General features: G+C 36.7%; 1 protein-coding gene across 11 annotated transcripts in view; it reads right to left on the bottom strand.

The window, feature by feature from the left end:
• dab1 (Dab, reelin signal transducer, homolog 1) overlaps nucleotides 1–14988 on the bottom strand; it is a 418200-nt gene that overhangs the window by 113005 nt on the left and 290207 nt on the right. For all 11 annotated transcript variants that reach the window (XM_031899802.1, XM_031899803.1, XM_031899801.1 and 8 more), the window contains one exon: nucleotides 7483–7685. In XM_031899802.1, coding sequence (XP_031755662.1) covers nucleotides 7483–7549 — 67 coding nt within the window. In that variant the 5' untranslated portion in view covers nucleotides 7550–7685. The remainder of the gene's footprint in view (nucleotides 1–7482; nucleotides 7686–14988) is intronic.

Below are 14988 nucleotides of genomic sequence, written 5' to 3'. Positions count from 1 at the left end.
AGGGAGTACTAATACTAATTAAGTATAGTTTGCAAGAAAGAAGCTTTTTACATTTTTGCCTTAATTATTCTACTTTACCCATATAAAAAACATACTCAGTTACCAACTAAAAATGGCATGTTTTAACACCAGTTCTCAGCACTCTCAACTATGCATTTCATTTATTTATTCTGTGTTTTCAAGAGCAGACTGTGTCAGAAATATCTTTACTACTGAGCAGACTTCTTGCAAAACTTGCCATCTGTTACCATTTCTGTATAACTCCCCATGCCAAGTGCAGAGACATAAATGTCACTCCAAATAATGCGGAATAAATTGCAATGCTTTCAGTACAAATCAGTGTTTTGTCATTTTTAAACATTTCTACATTCCTTCAACAAGACCTTTTTACATAGTTACACAGTAAATGAGCCTCGACAAAGACAAAAGTCCATCAAATTCAAGCTTTGCCTAACTTCTGGCTGATCCACTGGATCTTCATTATTTACTTTATTTGTTTCCTGTCTTTGTTAAAAGACAGATAGTAAACTTAATTAGAACAGTTAAGCTGGATTTTTTGATAAAGTTTATTTTCTGTAAAACAGAAAACCACATCCTTTGAAAATAGTAACACAATATATATTCAATATAGAAACCATTCATTTAATACTGTTATTATATTTCTCTTTTAAATATTTACGTGTTTCACCACTCATCCAAGCGACTTATCCATTAACTGAGTGGTAGGTAATTCTCTGGCATTTTAATCATGTATGGTTAACACAGTCGATAAAATCCATCTGCATTGGTTCCATTCAATTTATTCAGGTGCTAACTGAAACTCAGTGGTATGATCAAGTCATATTGATAAAAAGTTATATGATTGAAGGAATGATTAGTTGCAAAATGCTGGGGTGATGTCCACCAACTATCAATGACACATCACCTATTAGTATCATGCTAACAACAACATTTTATCAGTGCTACTTTAACATATTCTTGTAAACTTCAGTGCTTAACATCCTTTATTATCTGATTGACAAACAGTTAAAAAAGAAACACTATTTATTGAAAGGTCATGCACTGCAATAAGGCTAATGCCGGGTGGGGCTGATGCTCAATCTGCAGATAAACACAGGCCAGGTATCAGCCCCTACACTGGATTCAGGCTTGCCTTGTGCCTGCACCAAAGCCATTGTATCAGCCTGGGTGCTTTTGGCACCAAAATGCATACTCCTGCTGAAATCTGCTTTATATGCCCACTGGGCCAATGCAATGGCTGATGCCAGCATAGGTGCTGATTCTTGGCTTGCATTTATCCACAGGCTGAGAACTAGCCCTGTCTGTAGTTCACCTGTAGAACCTAATAACCTAATACCAAATTAATATAATAAAAATACATTAGTTTGCACTAGGCCTAGAAACCCCAAGTAGCCAATCAGATATGTCAAAGAGGTTATCAATAATTGAAACCTGCTGTTTGATACCTGCTGGTTATTTGCTGTGTGTTCCTATACATTCTAAAAATCTAAAGCAGGCTAAATTATCAATAAAGATATGGGACTGAATATCTAAAATGCTTGGGATCTGGGGTTTTCTGGATAAGGCATCTTTCCTTAATTTGTATTTTCTAAATAATAATTTAAAAATTAAATAAACAAAATAGAATTATTTTAAGTCCAATAAGGATTTTTCTTTTTATAATTGGAATTATTTGCTTAAACTGGATTCTATGGGAGATGGCATTCCCATAATTGTGAACTTTCTGGATAACGGGATTCCAGATAATCCATATCCCACACCTGTAATAATGCGTGTCTTTATAACTTTGATATATTATAATAACTACTTTTGGGTTTTGTGATGGGAACATAATAAAAATATAATGTGGTAGTTGTTTTGCATTAAAAAGATAAACCACAAAAAATTATAGTATTAGTTCATTTAAAATACTACTTTTTAAAATATTTCCTCAATCTTGGATCCAGCAGTTAAAATGAGAGCCTTAACATTCTTTCAGCATGTTCCACTTTTTCCTTTATTTATAATAATAAATAATAGTATTTATAATACTGCAAAGGGGATATGTTCATGGGCGGTGATAAAGGCTGATGGCCAAAGTGAGTGGAGAGGCCATTAAACGTGGACTGTAGTGAAGATTCAATTTCTTTGTCATTCTGAAATATGTCAAACTGGGAATGTAGCTGTTATTTCTAACACTGCAGTCGGTTTCCATAAAGATTAGATGTGGTATCTCTAGGTAGAGCTGCTCTTGCCAGAGGGAAGAGCAATAATAAATGTCTTGTTATCTTGACATCTATAAGGATTTTTTCATCCACTGACAAGTTGGGAATCTTGCCATGCTCTAAGAAATATAATTATGTAAAAGTACTGGCAACATAAAAAAAGAATACATAATAGATTTTGTGTTACCCAATTTCACAACAGAGATAAGTCCTGTTCTGCCAGTACATCTATGTAAGAAAACACTGGGGCGTTTTTATAGACTCTAAATTGTGTCCTGTAGTTTTAGCTGAGAAGGACAGTACAGATGTACAGTGTATTCCCCAAACACAGGAGTCAGCTACACAAGGCTGTATAAGGCAGATAAGTAATTAATAGGTGGGACAGAGCAGTATTTGGATCCATTTTAGGTATTATCTGACTGAAATGTAACAAACACAAATATATATTTTTATGCTGGAGAGAAGTGCTCACAATACTGCAATTTCCAGGGAATGTTACGAACATCATATTTAAAGAACAAAAGCTATACTTTACTGTTTTGTTGCAATATGTGGTTTAAATTAGTCACCAAAATATTCCACTTATTTAGAAAGTGGCACAATTGTACATTCAAGCCAAATTCATATATAAATAGTGTTCCTTTGTTTTGGTTGCCCAAGCTGGCTCTGTGATTTTCAGACCCTTGCTAAGCCTTGCTTTTATTGAGCTGCTGGTTACCTGGTTTTGATGTTGAATCTTCGCTGCCTGCCTGTGAACTTTTGCCTGACTTTGCCTTTGCCTGACTCCTATTGTTCCACGTTTTTGGATCAACCTTGGCAGTGTGTAGGACCAGCACCACAGCAGAAAGTTCCAGTGCCCCAAATGGGCATCAGTGAAGATCGGTGTTGTCAGGGATCTCCTGCTACACCTAAAATGTGGGTTCTACCAGTCTATAGATTCCTTACTCTACAGTCTGTAACAACTGTATAGACTGTACTGAGCTGAACATAAGGGCCGAGAGGAAATATAAGAGGAAATGAAAGTACCTATATGAAGTGGAGCAAAGAAAAATATTGAATAAATTACAGCACTTTCTCTGTGCTTTTTACATTTGAAACTTGTATAGAACTAAATATTTTATTAAACAAAAACAAAAAAAAGCCATGAGCATTGAATATTTAAAACTGTAATACCAAGAGGCAAATGTATGTAATGTATATAACATCAGTGAAGTTCAGAAAGTGTCACAAACGTCATCGTCATGCTTTGTTTTTGCACTATTTTGATGGTCCAGGTAGCCCTTAGTTTAAGCCTCTGATGAATGAGTTTGGTTATTTCTGACACAACTTACCCTTGAATTAAAAGGCTCAATGAATGATCCCTCTAGGCTACTGTCTCTGCCCCATAGTCTCAGAGATCAGGAGAGAGAATCTTTGAATCCCCAGTGTCTTCCACATAACTACAGCATTTGACAGCTGATACCAGTTCAGTGGTCAACGAAATCGCTAAAGCTAGGTAAGTGATGAGACTGAAGCACTGTGTACTAAGAGAAAGATTTTATTTTAGCACAAATGAAACTGTCAGATTCCCCTGACAGCTAGGCTGTTAATCCAAACCCAACTGTGCATTGATGTGTAGGCTCTTTCTCCCTATAGAAGCTAACAAAGGGAATGTAATAAAATATACATCTCAAATCCTTCTTTTTAAAAACACATTTTCTAGACTTTAGGGCAGTTGATCAGCGATTCCAATGTATGAAACAAAATCCCAAATTTATTGTGACAACTCATTTAGGTTATGAAAAACCTCTAGAGGAAAATCTGGAACTGAATAATGAGTTAATATTCCCCACTGAATTGAATTTGGCCAGCCAAACAAAAGAAAGAGGCCATTTACCATTTTGTTTATCAACAGCCTTTTAGTAAATAGAATAAGGATTTCCCAGAATGGAAAATACTTAATATATTTTAGATCAGGGCATAAAATAAACTGCATAACAGAATTCCATTAGTTCTAAAAATGTCACATTGCAGGTATGTTAAGAGGTAAAAGAGAGCTCTGGCATTAACTTACTCATTAACATTTTTTTTTGCAGTTGAAGTATGTAGTTCTGATTCATTTAGATGAAATTTTTCCTTGAAAACCCTGTACTGTAGAATATTTGCATCTTCTATGTCATCATTTCTGATACCAGTTGCTGCTGAAGCTCACAGGCCACTATATAAAATCTGACTTAAAGTTGCCATATATTTATTTGGACAGTTTAACTAACATTTTACTTTCCTGCAAAACTATGAATAGTAACTACAGTGGGAAGTGGAAATTAAGATTGATGCAAAAATAGTTATCTGCTGATGCATCTTCTCTGCTTATGTATGAGACATTAATCTATCTGGAAATGAGAGGGGCTGCATATCCCTACAAATACATTTCTTTTACATTTGATATGTTATTCCACTTCTGTTACAAAATATAGGATTCTGCATAGAAGGTTAAACAATACATTATATAGAGAAATATATCACAAACATATGTTAATTTATGCAAAATATACAAATTATTCGGAAAGCCCCATGTTTCATGAAGTTTCATGGAGAATCCTGAATAAAATAGATCAAAACCTCTTAGCAGAACACTATAGAATTTTCAAAGCACCAAACCAGAAGTCAGAAGACTTTAGATTGCTATGTCAAAAAATGACCCTAAGGGGCAGATTTATCAAAACCCGAGTTCGAATCCCGAATGGGAAAAATTCGGATTGGAAACGAAAATTTCTGAAGATCGCAAATATCCCGAAAATGCTTACGAAAAAATCGTATTAGTCACGAAAAAATCGTATTAGTCACGAAAAAATCGTATTAGTCACGAAAAAATCGTATTGGCGATCCGAAAGTCACGTAATTTTCGTACCAAACCATTGCAAACAGCGGCAGAGTCTTTCCGAATTTTTTGCGCGGGCGCACGACTTTTCGCACGACTTTTTCGTGTGCCCGCGCGAAAACGCCGCGGCCGCTCGAAAAAATCGGACGCGAATCCGCTCAGCGCGTTCGGACCCGTTCGGGTCTTAATAAATCTCCCCCTAACAGTAAGTTTAGTGCAGAAAACTACAAAATATTTGGAAAATACTCTGGGAATATGCTGACAAATTCAGTTCAGCTTAATAACAATATGCATAGCATTCCCAAACTATGTTATGTAAAAAAGTTTTAGAAAAATTGGCAAATGTAGCAATGATTCACAATGAGTCACAATTAATTAGAGATTCATTCATTTCTTTTCCCTCTATGAAGATTAATTTGCTGTTAGCCAGGTGGGAGTTGGGAGAGCATAGTTTAAATACTCTTGGATCTGCATGAAGATGGGTTTGCATAAGTTAGACTGAGGAGTTCTGCCTTTTTGACCTCACTTAGGACAGTTTGCAACAGCAGGCCCGGATTTGTGGTGAGGCCACAAATGCCCGGGCCTGGGGCGGCACAAATTGCATGCCCATGGGGGGGGCCTTGGGACGCCCCAACAGCAAATCCGACGCTGCGTAACAGTGTGCCTAATGTGTCATCTAGTGAGCTTCAACAATATTGAGATTAAATTAAATCTAATGCCAATCCTAAAAATCCTGAAATCCTGAAAATAGTGTTGCTTGCTATAGCAAAGAATGCATGCAGCCTTCTTTCACATTGCAGCTCTTAGCACTTAGCATATGAACAGAACAGTTTTCACTTTATTTAAGTAGATCTTTTTTTTACTTAACTTACCAAGACTTAACAGCTCCCTTTCATTCTGCACAGGAAAAAACAATCTCAACCATAAACTATGCTTAGATTTATGCATCTTTCTAAGATTTTTCCTTCACACCCTCTCGATTTATTTTTGTCATATGCCAATGCTGGTTATTTTGTGACTCTTCCGATCTTAAAATGTATTTCCAGATTCAATATTTTTTACAGTACAAATGAAAAAGTAAGTATAAAACATCATAGAAGCACAAGATAAATAACAAAATAGAGCTATGTTACATTTTTATGTTCTTCATACAATGATGGAGAATGATCCGTTTAGTGCAGATGTAGACAACTGATGGGCCATCAATTTTTGTTCCCAAGCTATATAATGGATGTCCAATCTCAACCAAATATAAATCCATCAAAATAACTGAGGCAGTGATTGTGCACTGGATCTACGTAGTGCAAAATATGTTCTGTCAATTTCATTTGGTAACTAGTTATTGTTCAGCAGTGATTTTCTTGCCTTCTAAATATATTAGGTTTGTTAATTTTAATACATCTCTGCATTAGTCTTCCATTTCATGCTCAACACTCATATTTTACATTTGCTTTGTGCCCTTTTTTATACCTGAGTCTCATAATGCTATTTCTAAAAGAATCATGATCAGTGCAGGTCAGCAATATACTGGGCTATAGGTCCCAGGGTGTCACAGCTTGTTTCCTTAATGTTGAGAAATAAGAGCTTTTACAGATTCAGCTCTATGGCAGACTTTAGTGTATAATGGAAAAAGTAAAAAATCCTACCAAATATATAGAAATGGCTGAACATACATAATTCACATCATTCTTGGCTTATATATCATGGAAACTTTGAGGTTATATATAAACTAATAAGCAAAGTTTGTCCTATGGCAAGAAACCAGCCCCCTAATTATTTATGTTAATAAATTTGGACTTAGTACCAGGCCATTTTATTTGAATGCCAGAAAGCATGCCACTGGGATGTGTTTACCCTTGCATAATCCTGTATGCTAAGTAAGTATAAGTGAAATCTACCAAAGCTGGGTAGACAGAGTATAAAGTATTTTAGACTTCTCTGATCTTTCAGATCTCATTCCAAAACTTTCAGAGCACAAAATCAATTTGCTACCAGAGGCAAAATCAAACAGCAGCCTCAATCAACGAGACCACTGTTTAACATGTGAATGCTGCAGCTTCAGCGACATCTGCACTCCCCTGCATTCATGTTCCCGTGGAGCAGAGAGCACACAGAGGTGCAATACAGTATATCATTAATTGAATTAATCCATAGTTCATCTGCAGTTGCCAGACACAAAGTAAATGTGGAGGTCTGAGTTCCTTTTAAAGGACATTTTCATATTTTTACAATAATAAAATGTCAATATTTTAAAACCTTTCTTATTAAATGATTTTCAACAACCGCAACATACCTCCCTAGCAAAGAACTTTGAATGTGTTTCTTTATAGCTTAAAAAGTATCACGAAGCAGGTCCTAATTGGCCTTTTACTGTCTGCGCATAAAGTAAGAAGTTACCTTTCTTTTTTGATTCCTTTTTCGTGCTGGTTTTAACAGCCACTTGAAGTTCTGTCTCAGTTGACATCCTATTATATCCTTAGTCCTCTTCACACAGATCCAGTATCTCAGCTTGGCTCATTTAGAACTCTTCTCCAACAGAATAGCTTAGTCCTTCAGATGCTATAATCCAAGTCACATATCTCATTCATTTCTCTCGAGAGCTGCAAAGGAAATGACAGCCATGTTAGAAGAGTTCAAAAGCACACAAGTGTTACGGTGAATTCAGAATACAGCTATACAAAGCTTGTCACACTGGTCAGTTATCCAGAGCTACTAGCTCAAAGGACAATGCGTTTCACTGCAAATCAAGGAAAACAACATTTTGGAATCAGCATATTAAATGTTTCTCTGCCCCAAAACTTTTTTTTTTCATAATGAAAACATGTAATTCTTAGCACCTCTAGTATAAACCTTAATAAAAAATGTTCAATGGCTTTAAAGTTATTTGTAAGTGTTATGAAATTCAGTATCTGACATCTTCTACTTTACTGTCTCTGACTTCTCAAATAATGTTATAGAAGCAGTTGATTACAACTGATAACTGCTCAGAACCAGAGAACAGAAAGGGATAAACAAATTTGAAATTAAGGACCCCTTTAAATGCAGTTTGGTTTTAGAGATTATTCTAGGTCAGAGTTTTTAAACCTCTGATTTTATTGGGAAAAACAAATATGATACTTATCTATATATTACTGTTATTCATCTTTATAGGTGTGGATTTAGGTTACTTATCAATATATTACTGTTTTTTGGCTTTATAAGTTTGGATTTGCCATAGCAAATGAAATAGAAAAACATTAAGTGAGAGGGTGGAACTAGTTTTTTTCATTTTTTTTTAAAAGAATGAAAATGCAGAATGAGTAATACATCCTAGAAAAAGTGGAATAACAATAACTATATAGCTAGGATTCAGACTAAAACAATATAATTCATTAAAAAAAACTGTACTATAGGCATGTGTAAATAGGTATCCAACAGAAACATAAAGATTGTTGAGCTATTTCCATATAAATTACAGTAGACATACAGAGGGAGCCACTCCAGAATGAATAATTATATATCAATATCAATGCTCAATATTCTGACTTCTTCTCATTGTTACACTGCCAGCTTTATGCCATACTTCTTTACAAACAGCAAAACTTTAGGACTGATCATGACCCAGTAGCCAGTGCTCTTTTAAATGTGATGCAGGTAGCCCTAATGTAAACAGACAAGGGATCAAATGGCCAGACTATCTCTGTAACCATATAATTCACAGATTAAAAGGCAAAATATATACACATATATACTGTATGAAAGAAACATTGATAAATTTATACATGAAAGTTCTTGCAAATAAAATGGATCAGACTATAAATGTGAAATTATACAAATGTCACAGCCCATTTAATAGCAGCAGCCGAAAAAGAAGAAAAATCAACAATCGCATAATCAGCACAGGATTTCTCATCCTAAACCACTGCCATTACCTTTCCCACAGAAAAGGCTGAAGTAAACAGGAATAGGGACCTGCTTTGTACTGGATCATTTGCAGAGAAACACTTTGCTAACAATGTTCTGAGAGAGCATCAGCACACTAGGAACGGCTTAACGACACAATTTGTGAGGGTGATAATGATGCTGGTTCTGCTTTTATGCCCTATTTCGCCAAGCAAACATTTAAAATATGTTTGATAATATGACACCTGGAAAAAATGTATTCTGGTTCCAGTTCAGTAAAAATATAGGGTTTTTATAAAATATGACCAATACGACCAAAACAATATTATAGCTCATCCACTCCAAACAACCCCTATTTATATTGATTTATTATTTTCCATATAGGTTTAGTCTGTACAATGAATCCTATTTATAGTAACATAGTAAAAAGACTTACGTCCATCATATTCAGCCATGGTGCCTATATATACCTGCCTAACTTCTAGTTGATCCAGAGGAAGGCTAGAAACCCCCTCTGAAGCCTCTCTAATTTGTCGCAGAGGGAAAAAAATTCCTTCCTGACTCCAAGATGGCAATCGGACCAGTCCCTGGATCAACTTGTACTTAGAGCTATCTCCCATAACCTTGTATTCCCTCACTTGTACTTAGAGCTATCTCCCATAACCCTGTATTCCCTCACTTGTACTGAGAGCTATCTCCCATACCCCTGTATTCCCTCACTTGTACTGAGAGCTATCTCCCATAACCCTGTATTCCCTCACTTGTACTGAGAGCTATCTCCCATAACCTTGTATTCCCTCACTTGTACTTAGAGCTATCTCCCATAACCCTGTATTCCCTCACTTGCTAAAAAGCCTTCTTAAAGCTATATAATGTATCAGTCAGTACGATTCGGGGAGGGAATTCCACAACTTTACAGCTTTCACAGTAAAAAATCCTTTCCAAGTATTTAAACGGAACCTCCCTTCTTCTAAACGGAGTGGGTGCCCTCATGACCGTTGGAAGGACCTACTGGTAAACAAAGCATTAGAGAGTTTATTATATGATCCCCTTATATATTTATACATAGTTATCATGTCATCTCTTAAGCGCCTCTTCTCCAGTGTAAACAGACCCAACTTGGCCAGTCTTTCTTCATAACTGAGACATTCCATACCCTTTACCAGCTTAGTTGCCCTGAATAGCATATTCTAGATGGGGCCTTACCAGTGTTCCATAAAGGGGCAGAATAACACCCTCCTCCTGTGAATGCCCCCTTTAATACAGCTCAAAACCTTGTTTGCCCTTGCAGCTGCTGCCTGGCATTGCTTGCTACAGCCAAGTTTATTATCTACAAGGACTCCAAGGTCCTTCTCCATTATGGAGTTGTCTAGTGCAGTCCCATTAAGGGTATACGGGGCTTGCATATTCTTACATCCCAGGTGCATGACCTTACATGTATCCACATTAAGGGGTAAATTTATCATGCTGTGTAAAAAGTGGAGTAAAACATCACTGGTGATGTTGCTCATAGCAGCCCTGGGCAACATCACCGTTAATGCTCCACTCCACTTTTTACACAGCATGATAAATATACCCCTAAATCTCATCTGCCACTTAGCCACCCAGATTGCCAGTTGGTCAAGATTCTGCTGCAAGGATGTCACATCCTGGATAGAACTGACTGGTCTGCAGAGTTTTGTTTTATCTGCAAACACTGATACATTACTTATATTACCCTCCACTAAGTCATTTATGAACGAGTTAAACAAAAGTGGACCCAGTACAGAACCCTGAGGAACCCCACTGAGAACCTTATGCCAAGTAGAGAATGTACCATTAACAACCACCCTCTGTACCCGATCCTGTAGCCAGTTTTCTATCCATGTGCAAATGACTTCACTAAGACCAATAGACATTAGTTTAGAAAGCAGTCATTTGTGGGGAACGGTATCAAATGCTTTGACAAAATCCAAATAGATTATATCTACTGCATCCCCACTGTCCAGCTTCTTACTTCATAAAAAGCAATTAAATTGGTCTGACATGACCTGTCCTTCATAAAGCCATGCTGATTACTGCTCATAATGGCATTCTCCACTACATAATTTTGTATGTGATCCTTTAAGAAGCCTTCAAATAACTTGCCCACCACGGATGTCAAACTTACAGGCCTATAATTGTCAGGCTGAGATCTTACTCCCTTTTTTAATATCGGAATGACATTAGCATTTTTTCAATCCATAGTGTATATATGTTTATGCCTAAAAACAGGCATTTCTAGAAATACCCATCTTTCCCCCACAAAAGAAGAAAAAGACCGTATAATGGGGTTGTTTCTAAATATGGGTTGATAGATGGTGGTAGGATTAAGAAGCAGGTGATCATTGGAGAATAGGTGTTTAGATAAGGTGAAGAGGGGGCTTAGCCAAAATTTTGCACTATTGCCCTTAGGCCCCTACCAACACCCCGTGGAACATCCACTCTTGTACGCGACATACCACCCAGTTAGACATTGTGCTTATTCTCTAGTGGCTTCAAGTAATTACCCTAAAATGGTAGAATATTTGGTTAACTTGACTAATTGAATACACTTGAACACAATGCATCTCACACTCATTACTATTATATTTGTCAGCAGAAAATTCTATAAAATATAAAAAAAAAAATCAAAACTGAGATTTGATCAGAATCTTGTCACAAACCTCATGTGCCTATTTATCAATCAATGTGTTGACTCCAATGATAACAAGCACCAAACTAGCAAAAACCATACCTTCATCAAGAGATAAAAACAATGACTATATACTTATGGGGAAATAGAAAAACGTCTTCTTGCTTTCAACCTGCTAAATGCACCATGTTTGGAAAGGATGTTTTTCATCCCAAACTTAAAAGACAGCACAGTACTAAGGGTGCTAAATAGAGATGTAGCGAACTGTTCGCCGGAGAACTAATTCGCACGAAAATCGGGTGTTCGCAAGTTCGCAAGTTCGCAAGTTCGCGAACTTTTAGTGAAGTTCGCAATTTTGGGTTCGCCTTAGCTGGAGCCAAATTTTGACCTCTCACCCCAGAGCCAGCAGATACATGGCAGCCAATCAGGCAGCTCTCCCTCCTGGACCACCCCCGGACCACTCCCTTCCATATATAAACCGAAGCCCAGCAGCCATTTTACATTCTGCCTGTGTGTGCTTGATGAGTTAGCATAGGGAGAGAGCTGTGCAGGGGTTTGAGGGACAGTTTAGGTAGCTTTACTGACTAGTAATCTACTTTCTACTGCTCTGTATGTAGCTGCTGGGGACAGCTCTCCTGCTGATCTCATCTGCTGTAACCCAATACGTTACACATAGTAGTGACATTGCATTGCAATAAAATCACCTGAGCGATTTTTTTCCACCAGCAATAATATATTCCGTATCCAGTACTGCGGCGTTTTGTCTTTGCGTGTGAACCGGCTGTAACCTTTACACGACTTGATTGGCATGTAGACGCCGGACGTTTTAAAGCAGTTTATTACACAAGTTTAGAAATGTAGTGTGATTTCTGCCCTTTACAGCACAAAACGCAACGCTGTATCAACAACGTATTTTTCAGAGAAATTTTTGCCCTTGATCCCCCTCCTGCATGTCACTGTCCAGGTCGTGGCACCCTTTAAACAACTTTAAAATCAGTTGCCAGAAATGTTTTTTCTAGGTTTTAAAGTTCGCCTTCCCATTGAAGTCTATGGGGTTCGCAAAGTTCGCAAAAGTTCGCACTTTTTGGCGGAAGTTCGCGAACGGATTCGCGAACTTTTTTTTGTGAGGTTTGCTACATCTCTAGTGCTAAACAGATGATTAGCAAAAAAATCTTCTGAATTAGTAATAGTACACTGCTGTGTTGCCATGGTAATATGAGGTAACACATGCATGCAAGAAACAGATTTTTTTTTCTGACAGAATGCTTGTCTATATTTAAGAATAATCAAAATTAATGTTTGTGTTGTTTGCAATGTACATAGGCTCCCTAATGAAAATGCACATTCCAGAAAAAAAAACCTTTTTCTTAAATATTTATTTGCACATCAGCTGGGGTCCCATTGAGTCCTCTGCACTCCTAAGTTCCTAAGCAGCATGGTTACGGTGTCCAAGCATGGTTGGTATGACCAGACCATCTACTTCAACCACTTGGATTGCAAGCTCTATGGAGCAGGGACCTTCTTCCTCTTGAACACAAGAATTTCTTACCAGTTTACATTAGAATTACTGTATACAACCCATGTCCCAAAAATGTATGTAATCATATCAATAAGTCTTTGACAGAATGCAAAACATGCACATATTCTATAAAATGCAAGGAAGATCTGAAAGCCACCAAAAAGCCTGATTTTATACAAGCCAACAGTCCTCTGAATAAATGGTTTTCTGGGAAAATAAAATCTTCCTTTTAAATAATCCAAAAAACTCTAAGTTGTAAGTTATAGGACAAAAAAAAAACAAGTAAATAAACTGCATAAATCATAAAAAACTGCATCAAAGAATTATGTTTGCTATCAAAGAAACTTGACAGTAAATTACTTTTCCTGGACTGGCAAAGGCAAAATGAACAAACTCCACAGTATTACGCTGCATATTGTACAAAATTGGAGATTTGAAGATTGAAGATTTTGACAGCTATAATAAATGAATTTTCTTTCCCAGCTTTTATAACCACATTGGGAATGGATGGTAATTCTGAGCTACTACTGATGAGGTTGACAATTTTTTTATACATATTTTACCAAAAGAAAGTTTTAATCTATATCATCCCTTAACAATGATATTTGGCAAGTAGTACAACTATGCAACAGCATTGCTAAGAGAAAACATTGCATGGGATTCCCTTTAAACTAGGCAGAAATATTCACTTTTTTATTACAAATTAAATGTTACGGTTTAGTCACAATATGATTATTACTATCTTTATTATTTGCACCTGAAGCTCAATGTTATTTGCCAAGTTACAAGCAACTGAGATGGAATTGAACTCTGAACTCCGATTGCTTCATTAATGCTCTGCATCAGCAATGTATCTTATATCATTATGCAGTCGGCTATTATTATAATGGCAGTGAATTCTGTACATGCAATACAAAAAGAAGCTCAGACAAAGCTGCTGAAGATCCTACAATGCTGAAAAAGACAAAGCAGCTTTATGATTATTACTATTGAATGGTGATTAGTTCCGCAACATTACCTGGATGCACCATAGTAAGTATATTTGCCACCAGTTTTTATGTTTTGGGCAGCTGAAAAAAATACAGTACAGATTGTGCCAGTTAGAATGTATCGTACAAAGACAAATCAGTATCCATCATAGATACATTCAGATTATCTTTTATTGTTCTGATGAAAAGCCATAGTTATAGTTTTCCAAATTCAACGTGCAAATTCCCATGCCTCCCTTTCTTCCCTCCTTCTAATGCACAGCCCAGGGACCTCACACTTCTATACTGGCTTTCATTAAAAGTGAAATTAAATCATTATGTAGCGTTCTTATCTACTCAACTGGTATAGCAATGGTTACATGTATATGCATCTTTGTCAAAGTATATGGTATTCATTAGAGTGACTGCTACCTTTCCACAAAGAGAGTACCGTATATACTCGAGTATAAGCCAATCCGAATATAAGCCAAGGTACCTAATTTTACCTAAGAAAACTGGAAAAACTTATTGACTCGAGTATAAGCCTAGGATGGGAAATGCAGCAGCTACTGCTAAGTTTTAATAATCAAAATAAATACCAATAAAATTACATTAATTGAGGCATCAGTGGGGTATATGTTTTTCAATATTTATTTCAAAGAAAAACAGTAAACTAGCTCTGTAAGCGGAGAAGAGGGTCAACAAAAACAATATGAGTACTACCCCACGCTCATTGCACATTGGCAAACTGGCAGCAGACCCGGTCCTGGAGGAGATGTAAGGGGAAATAAGTATTGCTAGTGGGAGCACCCACATTTTGGGTGCTGAAATAAGTATTGCTAGTGGGAGCACCCACATTTCGGATGCTGAAAAACTAGGCT

Source organism: Xenopus tropicalis, chromosome 4 (assembly GCF_000004195.4).
Source record: "Xenopus tropicalis strain Nigerian chromosome 4, UCB_Xtro_10.0, whole genome shotgun sequence".
Classification (NCBI taxonomy): domain Eukaryota; kingdom Metazoa; phylum Chordata; class Amphibia; order Anura; family Pipidae; genus Xenopus; species Xenopus tropicalis.
This window is presented reverse-complemented; position numbering and strand designations above follow the sequence as displayed.